Source organism: Canis lupus, chromosome 27 (genome assembly GCF_048164855.1).
Source record: "Canis lupus baileyi chromosome 27, mCanLup2.hap1, whole genome shotgun sequence".
NCBI lineage: Eukaryota > Metazoa > Chordata > Mammalia > Carnivora > Canidae > Canis > Canis lupus.
The window spans coordinates 12,805,962-12,822,478 of record NC_132864.1 but is presented as its reverse complement, the minus strand read 5'-3'; the positions used below and the strand labels follow the sequence as shown (position 1 = coordinate 12,822,478).

The window sequence follows — 16,517 nt, the reverse complement described above, 5'->3', positions numbered from 1 at the left end:
TTAAAAAGTGTAAAGAGAACTATAATTAGGGAAATTTCTTTTTCACAATGTTCCCACGCAAAAGGACATGGCCTCTGGGATAAATGAAAAACAGAGAAAGACTGAAACTACTCTCAACTTAAACAACTTATCCCTGAACAGTTCCTGGTCACCAGCTGTTGTTGTTATTTAAATGGGAACAAAAAACTATGACACTATTTGGGTAAATTATGCAAATAAACTTATTTTGATTTGTTGTTACATTAATAAAATAAAAATCTACCTATCCCATTCTTACCTATTAGTATTTAAGTTCAGTCCAAAAGGGGGAGAATTTTTTATATCAGATTCTACAGAACATGAAGTTTTTCGTAAGGATTTCACCAAATCAAAATCTTCCATAGTGTACAGAAATTGTTATACTCTCTTATTTGAAAATGTAGGTTCTTTCAATGTTTGAAGAAACTGAATCCGAGTCATCTTCAGATGCTTCATCGTCTACAGGCATTTTCAGTTGCTAACATTCAGAACTGTGAAATATTCTAAGCTCCCAAGAGTCTGAAAATGAATGGAGGAAAAATATACTATAAAAAGCCACTAAACCTAGCAACTGTCTTTTCACTACTTTGGCAATCTTCATCCTTTTATACAAGTCTACAGTAAGAAGAGCAACAGTTTAATAGTCAAAATGCAAACAGCCCACATGTTCATCAATTGATGAACAGAAAAACAAATGTGCTGTATTATATACATAAAATGGAATATTTCTCAACCATAAAAAGGAATGAAATAGGGGTGCCTGGGTGGCTCAGTGGTTGAGTATTTGCTTTCAGCTCAGGTTGTGATCCTGGGGTCCTGGGATGGAGTCCCGCATCAGGCTCCCTGCAGGGAGCTTGCTTCTCCTTCTGCGTATGTCTCTGCTTTTCTCTGTGTTTCATATGAATAAATAAAATCTTTAAAAAAAAAAAAGAATGAAATATTGATACATACTACAATGTGGATAAACACTTAAGTATTACGTTTAAGTAAAAGAAACTCAGTAAAAGATCACATGGTGTAGGATTCCATTTATGTGAAAAATCTAGAATGAGCAAATCTCTTGAGACAAAAAGTAGATTTATGGTTCCCAGAAGTTGGGGGAAAGAGACAACAGAAGTGACCAAAAATGGGTATGGAGTCTATTTTGGGGGTGATGAAAAGTATTGGAATTATATAGTGGTGATGGCTACATAACCCATCTGTGAATACACTAAAAACCTATGAATTGTACACTTTAAAGGGATGCATTTTATTTTTTTTTTAAGATTTTATTTATTATTCATGAGAGACAGAGAGAGAGAGACAGAGAGGCAGAGGCAGAGACACAGGCAGAGGGAGAAGTAGGCTCCTCGCAGGGAGCCAGATGTGGGACTTGATCCTGGTCTTCAGAATCATGCCTCTGGGCCAAAGATGGTAGCCACTGGAGCCACTGGAGCCACTCGGGCTGCCCAAAGGGATGCATTTTATGAGGTGAATTATATCTCAAAAATCTACAATAAGGATCATTTGCAAAAAAAGTAGCATCATCTTTTCCCTGTAGTATTTCAGAATTTTATGTGTTTAATTATTAAGTTTCTAGACACAATTCTACTCTAACAATTGGAATACTTATATGCTTTGTTCATTTGTTTATTAAGTTCTACCAAGGATCCATGCTTGTTGATCTATACCTCAAATAGATAAATCAGAACGTCTTAGTATTTAATTTGGTATTCAACACAGCCAATCAAATGGTTGTTTCTCCATTGGCTGGAAGGTAGGGGTGGAAGAAATGCATTTTGCACTCTATGCATGTATTACTTTTTTAAAAACAATTTGCCTGGTCAACTAAAAAAACCTGATTAATTGATGCAGGTTAACTGATGCTAGGTGTATGGAGGCAAACTGGCTATAACAAATCAAACACCATGCTTCCTTCTTAGGGAATTCATGTATTTTTTTAAAAAGTGAAGGAACAAGTGCCTGGGTGGCTCAGTGGTTGAGAGTCTGTCTGCCTTTGGCTCAGGTCTTGATCCTGGGGTCCTGGGATAGAGTCCCACAGTAGGCTCCCCGCTGCCTATGTCTCTGCCTCTCTCTCTCTGTGTCTCTCATGAATAAATAAATTCTTAAAAAAAAAAAAAGAAAGTGAAGGAGCAAGAGAAAAACAAAAATCTATGCCTCTTACAAGATATAAAGTTTAGAGAGTGCAAGAGAGGAAAACCACCTAGTATTCTGATTCCACTTCCTAGGGACTAGTTTTATAAAGCACAACCTTAAAAAAAAAAAAAAAAATCACTTCATAAAAGAACCATTTCCTTCAGGGAGATAAAGGTTTGTGAAAGCCAAGGGTAACCAGACCTACCTAAATGGATTTCTCCCCGGGGGCTCAGCCCATCGCCAACCACAAGTGGGGTATTGAAAAAGTCCGGAGCTGCATCTTCCAACTGGCAACGAAAATACCTGGATTCAAATCACCCTGCTCTTCTACTGGGAAAACACAAGCTCTCCAGGGACCTGGATCTGCAACCCCATCTATTATCCTCCACCACCTCCAGCACCGCCAAGATAATCCGGATGCGGAAGATGCAGAAGGAAAACCACTTGAGATGCAAAGATGCTTCTCCAGCGGTGGAGGGGGTGGGGATGGGGGCGGGAAGGAAGAAGGTGGGGGGGACCACGACATAAATGCGAAATTTCTTTTAAAAAGACAATATAAAACAAAACTCGATGGACAATTGATACAAACACAGGAGACATTTTTGTATGTCCCGGTAACGAAATGTTGTGCTCTTGGTCCCCATGACCCCAGGGGGGTAAAGAAAACAAAAGACCAAATCGGGGTCTGCGGACCCTAAGGAAGTGAAACCGGCGCTGCGCTTTGCTGGAAGCCGGGGGCGGGGGGGGCGGGGATGGTAAGGAAGAGAAAATTCCAGAGGTTTTGAGGCCAGATCCCGACCTCCTCGCCCTCGCAGGCAGACCTCAACGCGCCTGGCGGCTCTCGGGTCAAAGGGGGATGGCGAGGGAGAGCCACCGAACGCAGCCGCCTACCCCGGAGGCTGCGGGGAGGCGGGAGGAAAAGCCACGGCTCCAATAACTTCTATCATGATTCCCAAAGTAAACTAAGGAAGACCGTCCAAAAAAAAAAAAAAGAAGAAAAATCCCACAGGCCTCCGCCCCTCGGGAAGAAGCGCTCTGCGATTGGGCCGCGCGGGTGTCACTCAAGGGCACGGAGTCTAGAAAAGGCCACAGCCGCGGGCGAAGCCCCCACACGCCGCAGGGGTGAGGCGGGGGCTGCGTGGCGTGGCCGTCGTCCTCCCCCGCCCTAGAGTCCTCAGGACACTTGGGGTTCTCCCGAGGCCGTGTCTTCCAAGCCTCGTCCGGCGACCGCTTACCTGGCCGCTGCTCCCACAGCCGATGTCAGGGTCGGGCAGCGGCCTCTCGCGGCCGTTCAACTCCAGAGAGCGTGCGCGCGCCCGGCGCCCTGCCTGCGGGATTGGCTGCTGCAAAGGAGGCGGAGACGGCCGCGCCGCGACGCGCGCGGCGACCTCCCCTTCCCCCCTCCCCGCCCCTCACGCCCAGGGAGGTCCGACGCCCGGGAAATGAAAGGAGGCGGGGCTTCTGCCAAAGTCCTCTGATCTGTTTGGTTCTCTGCAATGCTACGGACGCCACGCGAAAAGAAGTGCCCGCCTCCCGCATGCGCAGTTGGCAAGAATGAGCCTGGCGCGAGCGGGGGCAGCCACGGCGGAAGGACTGCGCGTGCGCGGACGCAGGCCCGCGCCTGCGAGCCACAGGTCGTGGTTCGCTTTGCCCCAGCCGTTGCGGGTGGGAGGCCAGCCCTGAGGCCAGGTAAGCGTCGGTAGAGAAGCCAGCCAACCCCTACGGTTGCCCACGAATGTCAAGGGCTCTGGAGAAAGGACCGGATGTTGGGACGACCCAGCACGCGACCCGAGTCGCACAACCAGTTGACCTGAAGCCCCGCTGGCGGTGAGGTGCAGCTGGCCCAGACGCTAAGCTAAGTTTTCTCTGCACTTGGTTTACCCTAGACTGCTAGGGGTCGGCCCTGGGGTTCTTCCAGGGCCTGGGTGAGGAGGGGAGGGCAGCCCGCTGGCCTGGAGAAAGCAGTTGCACTGAGGCCCAAGAAGAAACGGAACCACCTTCATTGCCTTTGTTCAGCAGAGTTTTATGGAGCTTTTTGCACGCAGCAGGTGCTGTTTCAGACTGGCGTATGGTAGGTGTCAGCCCCAGAGAATCCATGTGCTTCTGTGTGGACCCAGGCCATTTCATCCTCTCTGTTCAGTTCACATTCTCAAGACTAGTTAAGCTTTAAGGCCAGCTCTTGTATTGCCCCCTCCAAGGGTCCGAAGTAAAGGACCTTGGCTGGCCCCCTCGTGTAGAAGTGGCTGAGAAGCCAGGACACACGCGATCTGTTGGCAAGAATGACAGATCTGCAGGGCATTCCGTGTCCCCTGAGCCTCCTCGTAATTAGGTCTCAAACAAAAAATTCAGTCTGTATCCAAAGCCCCATCTGTGTATGAAAGATTTCAAGCTTAAATAAATTTAAGCCCCACCCCGCCCCACTGTGAGTCCCATCCGTCAATACTAGGCTCATATAATACCTAACTGAAATCAAACTGATTTTAAGCACATGGCTCTGCTGCTGATTTCACTGACCATGTTTCAAGCCCACCAAAAAAAAAAAAAAAAAGTCAACACTGATTTCAGTTAGTCACAAAACCTATTACTTGAGACATCATAGAATCTTTTACACTCAGAAGAACTGAAGAACTGAAAATTGTGAATTACTGAGACATCCCCAAGCAGACAGAGTTGTATTTCCTTACAAGAAAAATATTAACCCCTAAATTGAGTACTAGCCATTATTTCCTAACCATGCAAGAGGCAGAAATGTTCACTTTTGGCCACAAAGTCAGATGGGTTCTGTTCAGTTTAAGCATGTGGGCTTTTGGTTTTTTGGTTTTGGCTGTGTGGTTTTAGATAACTTTTTATCTATTAATGTCTTAATAAGACAGTATAAGAAGAGCAATATTCTGGCTAACCAAATTATCTTGCTAATGTGGTGAAATATTTTGATAAGGTTGCTCATACCATATTTTACGCTAAGCTCTTTGGATGGGTCTTAAAAAAAGTCATTGGAAATTGCCTTTGACTCTTTGGACTAAAGAGAAAAAAATACCTCTCTCAAAGCTTTATAAACAGCTAAAAAGGTAGTTTTTAAAGTCCAGAGACAGGGCAGCTCCGGTGGCTTAGCGGTTTAGCGCCGCCTTCAGCCCGGGGTGTGATCCTGGAGACTGGGATCGTCGGGTTCCCTGCATGGAGCCTGCTTCTCTGCCTGTGTCTCTGCCTCTCTCTGTGTTAAAGTCCAGAGACATTATTTCTGAATATAGGAAACAGAAGTAGGAGGCTTGAAAAATTCCAGTAAATGCATTAAGTGTAATAGCTATTCATCTAATCTAAACCACCCTAAGACTTTAATCCCATCCTAGAGACTTTGCACTACTTGTATGTAACTGACACCACTATTTTATGGCCTTTATGGTGATATGGTCACTATATAATTTTATTTTTAACATCAAATTACTGGAGTATCTCTTTGACCTTGAAGGCTTCAAACTGACTTTTGAGTGGAGATCTTTGACTTGATGGGGATAAGACCATGCTGTGTGGCTTGTGGATTTAGTGTCTCTTAACCCCAGCATTGCTACTCTTTGGTGGTTATGTCCAAACTGTCATAGGGGGCGGGAGAGGGGGGTACAGTTCTTCACAGCAGGAAAAAAAAAAAAAAAGAGGAACTTAAAACTTTAAATCTAGTTAAACATGAAATCATCAGACGTATATTAAAATATAAACTTTGTCACCTTTTTGTCTTTCACGATTTTTCTTACTCTATCAGATAATTCCTAAAGATCTCCATGTTTAAGCCAGGACTTGCTTGGATGAAGGTGGTGATTTATCTTTCCATGTGAGCCTGCTAAGGAAGTCAAACTGTATTCTTGGCATTATAATTATCTCCTTGGCACCTGATTTCATAGACCACAATTATGACCTCACCAAATAGCACATCTTTGGTCATTTCATGGTTTTCAAGTACTAATCTTAAATTGAACCATACCAGATGAAATAATTTTCAGGTCACCATTCTAGATGCCTTTCACTCTGTGCCCTAAAACAAGTCTACAGGGCAGCCTGGTGGCTCAGCAGTTTAGCGCCGCCTTCAGCCCAGGGCCTGATCCTAGAGACCCCGGATTGAATCCCATATCAGGCTCCCTGCATGGAGCCTGCTTTTCCCTCTGCCTGTGTCTCTGCGCCTCTCTCTCTCTCTCTCTCTCTTTCTCTCTGTCTCTCATGAATAAATAAATAAGAAGTCTACAAAGGGGTGCCTGGCTGGCTCAGTTGGAAGAACATGGGACTCTTGATCTCCTGGTCATGAGTTTGAGCCCCACGTTGGGTGTAGGGATTACTTAAATAAATTTTTTTGTAAAAAGCCTATGAAATAATCTGTTTCAGATTAAGTTTATGAGATAAGACCACAATTTATGTGATGTGTTAGTCAAAGGCTCTTCAGCTTTTAGTTTAGGGATCCAAAGTACTCCTAAGGGTTCTATGTAGTAGAGACATTACTTTTTCTTCTCACCCTAGGTGGTACTTTACAGATGAGGAAATGTGGCCAAAGCTGCACAATGAGTAAATCATGAAGCCAAGAGTGACTACAGAGCAGTGTGGCCTTTTAGGGACAAAAAAATGAGAGGAACAGTCCAGAAAAAATTGAGGAAAATGAGCTAATACTTAAGGAGCTGGGAAACGACAGATCTAGAGATACCGTGAAAGCTAAAAGTAGAAAGGATAAAAAAGCTGTAAAAAGGATAAGTTTAGTTTAAAAAATGGAATACCTGATGGAAGCAGCACCTGGGTGGCTCAGTTGGTTAAGCATCTGCCTTCTGCTCAGGTCAGGATCTCAGCTCCTGGGATTGAGTTGCACTCAGCTGGGAGCCTGCTTCTCCCCCTCTCCCTCTGCCACTCCTCCTGCTTGTGTGCTCCTACTCTCTCTCTCTCTCTCTCTCAAATAAAATCTTTTTTAAAAATGGAATACCTAAGGTTCTTCCAAATCTACCTGAGATAATCACTTTTCTTTATCTGTGTCAAATACGATAATGTATTTGAATGTGCTTTGATAGCATTTAGGTCCTAAACAGGGCAACCTGGGTGGCTCAGCAGTTTAGCGCTGCCATTGGCCCAGGGTGTGATCCTGGAGACCTGGGATTGAATCCCGCGTCAGGCTCCCTGCATGGAGCCTGCTTCTGCCTGTGTCTGTGCCTCTCTCTCTGTGTGTGTCTCATGAATAAATAAATAAAATCTTTAATACAAAAAAAAAAAAAAAGTCCTAAACAAATATCGTAACGCCCAGGTGGCTCACTGATTGAGTGTCTGCCTTTGGCTCAGGGTGTGATCCCGGAGGTCCAGGATTGAGTCTCCCATTGGGCTCCTTGCGGGGACCCTGCTTCTCCTCTTCCTGTGTCTCTGCCCTCTCTCTCTCTCTGTTTCTCATAAATAAATAAAATCTTTAAAATATATAAAATATATATAAAATTTAAAAATTATATGTATAAGGTATCATTCATGATAATAGATTCATTCATCATTATCATCCAAAATAATGCATTGTCTGAAAATTTAAGGACACATAGAGTGTTATTACTGTTGTTTTTTCTTGTGTTTCTGTCTTAATTTAACTGTGTAGTTGATAAAATTATAAAGTTCCTGTTAGATGCCATAAATAGAAGAAAATCACAGCGATGCACACAAATAGGACAGGTGTAATTCTCTGTGGATTCAGAGTTTTCTGTTTAAGGAAAAAAAAAAACACTGAATGAGATGTTAGTGTTGTATGAATTGAAAGTTTTTCTCTTCATCTACTTCGTTAGTTGTCTCTTGAACTCTGCTGCAGGGAGCCTATTAAATTGAGACCAGAACCAGACCATTCTTCAACATGGCATTTCCTGCTCAATCTGTTATGTTTGTCTTATTTGAGAAATAATTCCCTGCCAACACTTCCTGTGAGTGAAAGGTGCTTTATCTTCAAAGGGAACCCCCAAGCCCAGGAAAGGACATGGTCTGTTTCAGGCCTCAGCCATAGCCCCCAGATGTTCCATTCTGGGAGATGCTCCAGCCCTGGAAAGGACTCCAGACAACCAGCCCAGGAGGATGAGCTAGATGGAGTAGGTGGGAAAGTAGCTGCTTTGTTTTAACTCCCATTTTGCAGGGAACAAGCACCAAAACATATTATGAAACATGAATGATGCTTAAGCCTTTCTCAGAAAATCATCCTCTCACTTGGCTTTTGATCCCATCAGCTGGCCATTTGTCTCTTTAAAGCTGCACCATTGCACATCGGCCTGGTCAAGTTCACTGTTTGGTCCTTCACCATTGATTAGATCACTGTTTTGAGACCTATCACTTTATTTCCTATTGTGGAAGGGAAAACAGGACCATGACCAAGCAGGTAATCTGCACTCCAGAATTCTGGCCTCAACTTCTTAAACATAAACATAAGAAACAACAGCTTTTAAAAGTGTCCTAGCAGCTGGAAGAACTTGCTGGTTCCTGTGTTCTAGTAAAATGTTTTGGGGAAAAAAAAAATTAAATAAATAAAATGTCTTGGGAGTCTGCGCCTCTGAGTCACCTGCAATTTTTTTTTTTAAGATTTTATTTATTTATTTATTTGTTTGTTTGTTTGTTTGAGAGGGAGAGAGAGAGAGAGCACAAGCAAGGGGAGCAGCAGGCAGAGGGAGAGGGAGAGGGAGAAACAGGCTCCACTGAGCAGGGAGCCCAACGGAGGCCTGATCCTAGGACCCCAGCATCATGACCTGAGCCAAAGGCAGACGTTTAACTAACTGAGCCACCCAGATGCCCCTTACCTGCAGATCTTAATAAAATGCAGGTTCTCATTTAGGAAGTCTGAGGTAGGGCCTGAGAGTCCACATTCCTAACAAGTTCCCAAGTGGTGCTGTTGCTGCTTCTAGACCCTAATGAGGAGCAAGATTCCGGAGCTACATGGTCTGATATTAGCATTGAACACACCCCAGGTTTTGAAGACATCATATAAAATATAAGATATCATCATTTTATATTGATTACATATCAATATTTTGGATACACTGGGTTAATATTTATATTATATTTATATTAGCCCAGGTGGCTCAGCAGTTTAGCGCCACCTTCAGCCCAGGGCGTGATTCTGGAGACCTGGGATCGAGTTCTGCATCAGGCTCCTTACATGGAGCCTGTTTCTCCCTCTGCCTGTGTCTCTGCCTCTCTCTGTGTCTCTCATGAATGAATAAATAAAATCTTTTTTAAAAATAAATAAAATATTTTTTAAAGATTTATTCATTTGAGAGAGAAAGAGTGCATGCATGAGCTGGGGGAGGAGGAGAGGGAGAGAAAACCTCAAACAGACTCAGTGCTGAATGCAGAGCCCAACTCAGGGCTTGATCTCACGACCCTGAGATCATGACCTGAGCCAAAATTATGAGTTGGACACTTAACTGAGTGAGCCACCCAGGAGCCCTTTTATTAACTAAAATGCATTAAATATATATCTTTAAAATATATTAACATTAATTTTATCTGAAGGTTCTTTTTACTTAATTTTTATTTTATTTTTTAAAGATTTTATTTTAGGGGCGCCTGGGTGGTTCAGTGGTTGAGCCTGTGTCTCTGCCTCTTTCTATGTGTCTCTCATGAATAAAAATCTTTTAAAAATAACAAAAATAAAAAATAAAGATTTTATTTTAATTATTTTAAGTAGATTCCATACCCAGCTTGGAGCCCAGCTTGGGGCTTGAACTCACAACCCTAAGATCAAGATCTGAGCGGAGATCAAGAGTCGGACACTTAACCGACTAAGCTATCCAGGCACCCCTAACAATTTTAAGTCATCTCTACATCCAGCGTATGGCTTGAACTTATAATCATGAGATCATGAAACGCATGCCCCACCAACTGAGCCAGCCAGGCGCCCCTCATTTGACTGTTTTTAAGGTGACTACTAGAAAATTTAGAATTTCAATGTGGCCCACATTATGTTCATATCAGACACCGTTCTAGAACACTAATGTAATAAAAACATTATTGGTGTTCTTTATTTCAAAAAAGATTTTATTACTTATGAGAAAGTGAGCAGGGGGAGAAGCAGACTCACCACTGAGCAAGGAGCCCAATGCAAGGCTTGATCCCAGGACCCTGAGATCATGACCTAAGCCAAAGGCAGATACTTAACTGACTGAGCCACCCTGGTGTTCTTTTTCAGATGACCCGTTCTCAATCTTTGTTTCCATTTCACCTTCTCTATTAGCTCAAATTAATATTCTTTTTTTTTAAGATTTTATTTATTCATTCATTCATGAAAGAGAGATAGAGTGCAGCAGAGGGAGAAGCAGGCTCCATGCAGGGAGCCCGACATGGGACTCGATCCCCGGTCTCCAGGATCAGGCCCTGGGCTGAAGGTGGCACTAAACCGCTGAGCCACCCAGGCTGCCCAAATTGATATTCATTTAATTATTTTCTCTGAATGTTTGCCTTTCCTGCCATTACTGTCCTTCCCCTATCTCCATCTTTGCCATCATTGTTCGGGAGCTCCCATCCAGTAGCCAGGCAGTCCTAGGAGCCACCGTACAGGCAAGCACTTTTGCTCAAAGTTTTTGGCTATGACACTCCGTGGTTTCTGAAGGCCAGAGCCTCACTTGGGAGCTGGTTAGAGACGCAGGTCTCTGGCCCCACCCGAGACCTATTGAAATAGTATCATCTCTAACAGAATCTCCATGGGGTATGTCTGCTCAGGAAAGTGTGCCACGGTGAGAGCTTTACCAATCATCTTTCTTAAGGCACCCCCGTTTCAGTTCATCACCACATCTGTTCCTTCAGTTGGATTTGATGAAGTTTCTACGAGGTTGAGATACCATGAAAGTTGTTGCCAAGAGAAACTAGCACTCTGTCTCTCTAAAAAGATAGTGAGGCAGTGACTTTTGGGCAAATGGCATCCAGAAGGTGAGTCCAGAGATTGAAATCCTATGACTTCCTGCAAACAGACTCAAATATCCTTATCTCTCGCAGAGACATCACCATCCCCTTCCCCCATCTCCAGAGCATTAGAGCTACTAGTGAAATGACCCTCACCTTGCTGTGTCTAGTTTACATCTGATTGTTTGCTGCAGTCCCAGGCCACGTTGCAGAGCTCAACATACCATCCCTGCAGCCAGACATCTTCCTAGGCATGGTTGACTGTGGAGGCCTGAGGAGGCAATTCATGGCAACTGGTCCAGGTCAGGAAAGGGGGCACCTAACAGAATGCAAATCCCAAGTCCCAGTAGCAAGCAGTCCAAGTGACATGGGAACACAGTCAAATCAGAGAACCACTGCTCTGTAGCACATTATCCATCCTGGGCTATGCCATCAATAGTATTGGGGATGGGGGGCATCTTAATTTCTCTTTTATGCGCCACTCTCCTTGGGCTCCCCAAAGCTCATGCCTGGTACATAGTAAATGTTGAAAACATTCATTGAACAAATTAGCATTCCCTTTTGGAAAGTCCTGACACCTATTATCTCTGACTTGACCAAGTGGGAAGGGACTGGGACAATGAGAGGCTTTAAGCCAAACTGCAATCAGCTGTTGAGCGGCAGAAGCCGTCCTCAGAGGAGAAACAGGGCTGAGGGGAAGCTGGGGTGGAGAGCCAGCCCTGAATCAAAGCGCACACCCACAGAAAGGAATTAGGGCAAGCTGTCATGACTCCCAGTTTCCCCTTACCAACACTCCTTGTCACCATGTCACGATGAGCTCTAATTTGAGCTGCTTTTATTGTTCCCCAAAGACTTTTGCGTTGCTCTGTGGGTATCACAAAAACTGAAATCCAATCCGTATTCTCTGGGCTTTGGGGACGTGGAACCATGGATGTGTTTTGTCATTTTTAGCAGTCATTGGAGCAGAGCCAACGCTCCAGAGATACTAAAAGTATTTAGAATCGTCCGATTGGCTGTTGGAATTCGCCATTTAACAAAGCAGCCAGTAACCGAGCACGGGGGACCTATTTAAACTCCATTTGGGTGGGAGACCTTCCAGGGTGTGTGTCAGCTCCGAACTAGGACAGAAAGGTAGATTTGAAACACAGCGGGCCAGTGACAAAGCAGCTGATAAAAGCACTCTCCACCCTTTGTCTGGGAGTTTTGCCTTGTCTCAGACTCACTTCCTTTCTTTGTCACTTGCACTCTATTCCAACGCTGTCCTGCCTGGTCAGATTTACTAACTAGCGGAAGAGAAACCCCAAAGGAGGCCCCGGGCTCATGTTCTGTAATGAATCTGATCCAGGGACTAGATGCTGTCTGGTACACAAAGGAATCTTGTTCTGCAGATTGAAAGCAGAAATAAGGGAAGGGAAATTTTGGACATCGGCTTAGTCTCATTCACTCAATCATTTGCAGGGGAGTGGGCTCTTTGTCAGAGTGATTTCAGAAAAGTGCCTGTGTTTATCATTCATCTTCTGAGTATACACTGAAAGACGTGACACACAATAAAACCAGTTTTTAAAGCGCAGCTTTCCCTGGCACGCTCTGTTTCAAAATCTCGCCCTTCACAGCCACAGAGCATCCTACCAACACCACATTAATTGTCACCCCCTGGGACTGACACACATAACTGAATGCCATACTTTTCAGAAAGAAGTTTTGAGTGTAGACCATCCTGTCAGTCACAGGATTGAAAATTAGCATGGGCACAAGGCCCGAAAAGTACATTTCATTATATTTATTTTCCATAGAGAGATTAAGAATACCATATTGTCGTTTTAAAGAGGACCAGCATCCTCTCAGGGCCAGTACTCAGAGAGATACGTGTAAAATAACAGAAATATACATATTTACGAGGCAGCAGTGCCCAGTAGCATGCGTCTGCAGTAAGCGTCCTCAAAGCTTGTTAGAGACCAGCGTGGGCTCAGAGAAATTAGCAGCCTGAACTGACAGGGGGCAAAAGGTAAATGAGCTGAGAGCAAACCTCCTGAAATTATTTGGTGCATGGTGAAGCTACTTTTGGCTTAAGGCATTGGCTTAGGTATCCACAGCTTCGTACCTATGTTAGAGACCAGTGGCCATCAGCTAGAATTTACAAGGTTTCAAGGGTAAAAGCAGCTATTTAGAGCTTCAAAGGAAGCAGTTGTTAAAAAGGGCAGTGCATCTGTTTTTAGCACCTACATCATCCTGGATCAAGAATCATGAAGCAAGAGGCACGTTCATAGTTCCCATAATCCACCTAAGCAACAGGAATTTTGCTAAAAATCAGTCTCATGCCTTCAAAGGTATTCAATAAAACTCTTTCCAGAAGTTTTTTTTCCCTCTGATCTTTAATCCTATGCAGGATAGGTGTGGAGAAGGGCTTAGTCACCCATTTTCCAGGTAAGAAAACAGGCCTACATTGTGACGTGTCCCTATTCGCATGGGAAGGTTACCCATCTTTGAAAAGAGCTAACACCTGTCAGCTCATTCTGCCTTCCTCCCCTGGAAGAAAGCCAAGGCCTGTGGGATTCACCACGTCCTGGTATCTGTTACTCTCGATACCATTCACTTGTCAAACAAAGACATTTCAGCCTTCTGCTACGTCTGGAGTAGCTATTTAAATATAATGGTTAAATACTGCTTTTTTAGCATCTTCTCTCCCAACTAGACTCTAAGCTCTATGAAGACAGAGGCTCACTCCTTCCCAGCTTGCATCACTCACTACGCCTCATATGGCATCCTGAACCATACAGGCACCTTAATAAAAATCAGTTGATTTGATGGTTCCAGGGATGAGCACCACTTGGATCATGTTATTGGCAGTGCGACTGAAGGAACAGATGTTCCTATTCAAATCCATGAAACTGGAAACATTAAAAAACAACAATCATGACATTGATTGATAGTGATATTTACTGTGTCAGACCGTGTAAGCTCAGCTATAAAATAGGCTCGCCTAATGTCGTCTTTACATTTTGATTTCAAAGATCCTCAAACGTTGAAATAATGTCGCTTGACTCAGATCCTGAGTCTTGCCTGATGCACTGTTTAGCGTTTATCGAATAACAGCCCTGTTCTTTTGTGTGTCACATTCAAAACCTTTCTTTCCTGAGAAAACAGCACCTCTGGGTGCTTCGAAGATATTTTCAATCTGTTGTAAGAAACTATTTCTCGGGACGCCCGGGTGGCTCAGCGATTGAGCCCCTGCCTTTGGCCCAGGGCGTGATCCTGGAGACCTGGGATTGAGTCCCGCATCAGGCTCCCTGCATGGGCCTGCTTCTCTCTCTGCCTCTCTTTCTGTGTGTGTGTGTCTCTCATGAAGAAATAAATTCTTTAAAAAGAAAAGAAAAAGAAACTATTTCTCAGCTGAGAGGGCACAAGCCCTGAGATCACAGGAGATGCTCCAAGGCTGCAGTGGGTTATGCATTGCTGTCTCTGCTAACTTCCCAAATATCCCCACTTGACGGCTGGGTGGCCATTGCCTGAACCGGTTTATGAAAGGTGGTCCTAGAACCTGAAGTATAATCTTGAGAGTGAATGCATCTTCCTGAAAGGCTCTTTTTTTTTTTTTTCCTCCAACTCAGGTCCCAAGCTAGCAGAGCTCCTCCGCATGAGTACCTCAAGTTTCTTTGGCTTGCCTGCACGACTGGCAAGACTATGCACCATGCCACGGGGCCTTGGACCTCAGGCAAAGCCAGTGCTGTCAGCCCCGAGAGTGGCAGTCACTCTGGTCCAGGCGGCAGGCAAGAAGGACCGCCCTGCTCTGCCTCTCCTGGATGAAAGTGAACTGGAAGAGCAGTTTGTGAAAGGACATGGTCCAGGGGGCCAGGCCACCAACAAAACAAGCAACTGTGTGGTGCTGAAGCACATCCCCTCGGGCATCGTCGTCAAGGTAGAGGAGGAAGACTGCTGGGGGTCGGCGGGTTTCAGACAGCTTACAGGGCACCATGAGTGACCGTGGTGACCGGCTAAAGTGTGTTCTCGTTCTGGCCCGGGCAGCGGCAAGCATCACAGATCCTGACTCTGGGCCCTGAGGCAGAACCTCCTGCAAAGCCTCAGAGCCTCTGTCCAGGGTCCCTGGGAACCAGGGGCCGCCTGCTGGCCTGGCATCTGGCAAGTGGCACACTTGTAGCAGAGCCTCTGGGCATGGAGAGTTCCGCGGCAGTGCCTGGGCTCTGGTCCCCAAGCATCACACCAACCTGGAGTGTCTGCCAGCAGTCCCAGCCCTCAGTGATCTGCTGTATCCCTCCGCCCCCTCTTTGGTACATGTCAGTGACACCTGTCCTTCTGAGAGGGAGGTAACACAGGCAAAGCATTTCTAACCCTCAGAACAAAAATGCGATACGTGGCACTGGCGCCTATAGGAGTCTTCCTTCTTTACAGAAAAAAAAAAAAACATTTCTGATCAGAGAGTCACCAGCTCTCAACACATCCTGGGCCCTTAGGAAATACTGAAATGCTCTGTCCCATTTCCACTACTAACAGATAGTGGCCCTGCTGCCTCCCAGTGGAACCGCCAGTCCATTCTGTGTCGCCAGAGGGCCCTAAGTGCTGCATGGCACAGGGCAGAGAAGAGATGGCAAGGCAGGTTCTCCACATGCCAGAGACTTGTGTCCCATAAATAAGTGGTCAGCACTGGTCTGTGCAACTATGCCCACAGCCCGTCTTTATCCTCACAAGCCCTTACACCTTATCTTCACGGTACCAGTGTAGAATCAGGCACAGAGAGGTTAGTTAACTTGCCTGAGAACCCACAGCTGCAGGTATCAACCCAGACCAAGCCCAAAGTCTGTGCTCTTTTTTTTTTTAAACATTTATTATCTTTTTTTTTTTTTAAGATTTTTATTTATTCATGAGAATACACAGGAGAGAGAGAGAGAGAGAGGCAGAGACACAGGCAGAGGGAGAAGCAGGCTCCATGCAAGGAGCCCGACGTGGGACTTGATCCCGGGTCTCCAGGATCAGGCCCTGGGCCCAAGGCAACACCAAACAGCTGAGCCACCCGGGCTGCCCCCAAAGTCTGTGCTCTTAACTGTTCTTCACTGCCAAGCATTTGAGCCAAGATCCTATCAGTTAAAACCTCAATCAGTTTTGTTTTCCTTATTGAGAAAAAAGTGTCATTCATGAGCAACAAATAAAATTCTGAAACCTGACCCGATTTTTAACTATTTTATAAACTTACTGCAGATTTGCTTTTGGTACTCTTCTTTCATTCTAATTTCACACTTTTTTTTTTTTAAGATTTTATTTATTTATTCATGAGAGACACAGAGAGAGAGAGAGGCAGAGACTTAGGCAGAGGGAGAAGCAGGCTCCACGCAAGGAACCTGACGCGGGACTTGATCCTGGGTCTCCAGGATCACGCCCTGGGCCAAAGGCGGCGCTAAACCGCTGAGCCACCCAGAGAGCCCCTCACAGAATTTTTTATCAAATAGCTTTGCAAGGCACTTGCCCTTAATAAT

At 44.9% G+C, this 16,517-nt stretch overlaps 2 protein-coding genes across 26 annotated transcripts in view; one reads left to right on the top strand and one right to left on the bottom strand.

The window, feature by feature from the left end:
* The window catches only part of MPHOSPH9 (M-phase phosphoprotein 9), a 71,596-nt gene extending 65,565 nt beyond the window's left edge, over positions 1-6,031 (bottom strand). For 7 of the 23 annotated variants that reach the window (XM_072802229.1, XM_072802237.1, XM_072802233.1 and 4 more), the window contains exons 1-2: positions 5,874-6,031; positions 278-537 (exon numbers count right to left, since the gene is read on the bottom strand). In XM_072802229.1, the coding sequence (XP_072658330.1) occupies positions 278-381 (104 nt within the window). In that variant the 5' untranslated portion in view covers positions 382-537; positions 5,874-6,031. Of the gene's footprint in view, positions 1-277; positions 538-2,359; positions 2,442-3,389; positions 3,527-5,873 lie in introns of those variants that run through there. The other 16 variants (XM_072802232.1, XM_072802236.1, XM_072802238.1 and 13 more) reach the window with 12 other exon arrangements.
* The window catches only part of MTRFR (mitochondrial translation release factor in rescue), a 17,385-nt gene continuing 4,503 nt past the window's right edge, over positions 3,636-16,517 (top strand). Inside the window, exons 1-2 of one of the 3 annotated variants that reach the window (XM_072802254.1) lie at positions 3,636-3,843; positions 14,640-14,947. In XM_072802254.1, coding sequence (XP_072658355.1) covers positions 3,651-3,843; positions 14,640-14,947 — 501 coding nt within the window. In that variant the 5' untranslated portion in view covers positions 3,636-3,650. The other 2 variants (XM_072802256.1, XM_072802255.1) reach the window with 2 other exon arrangements.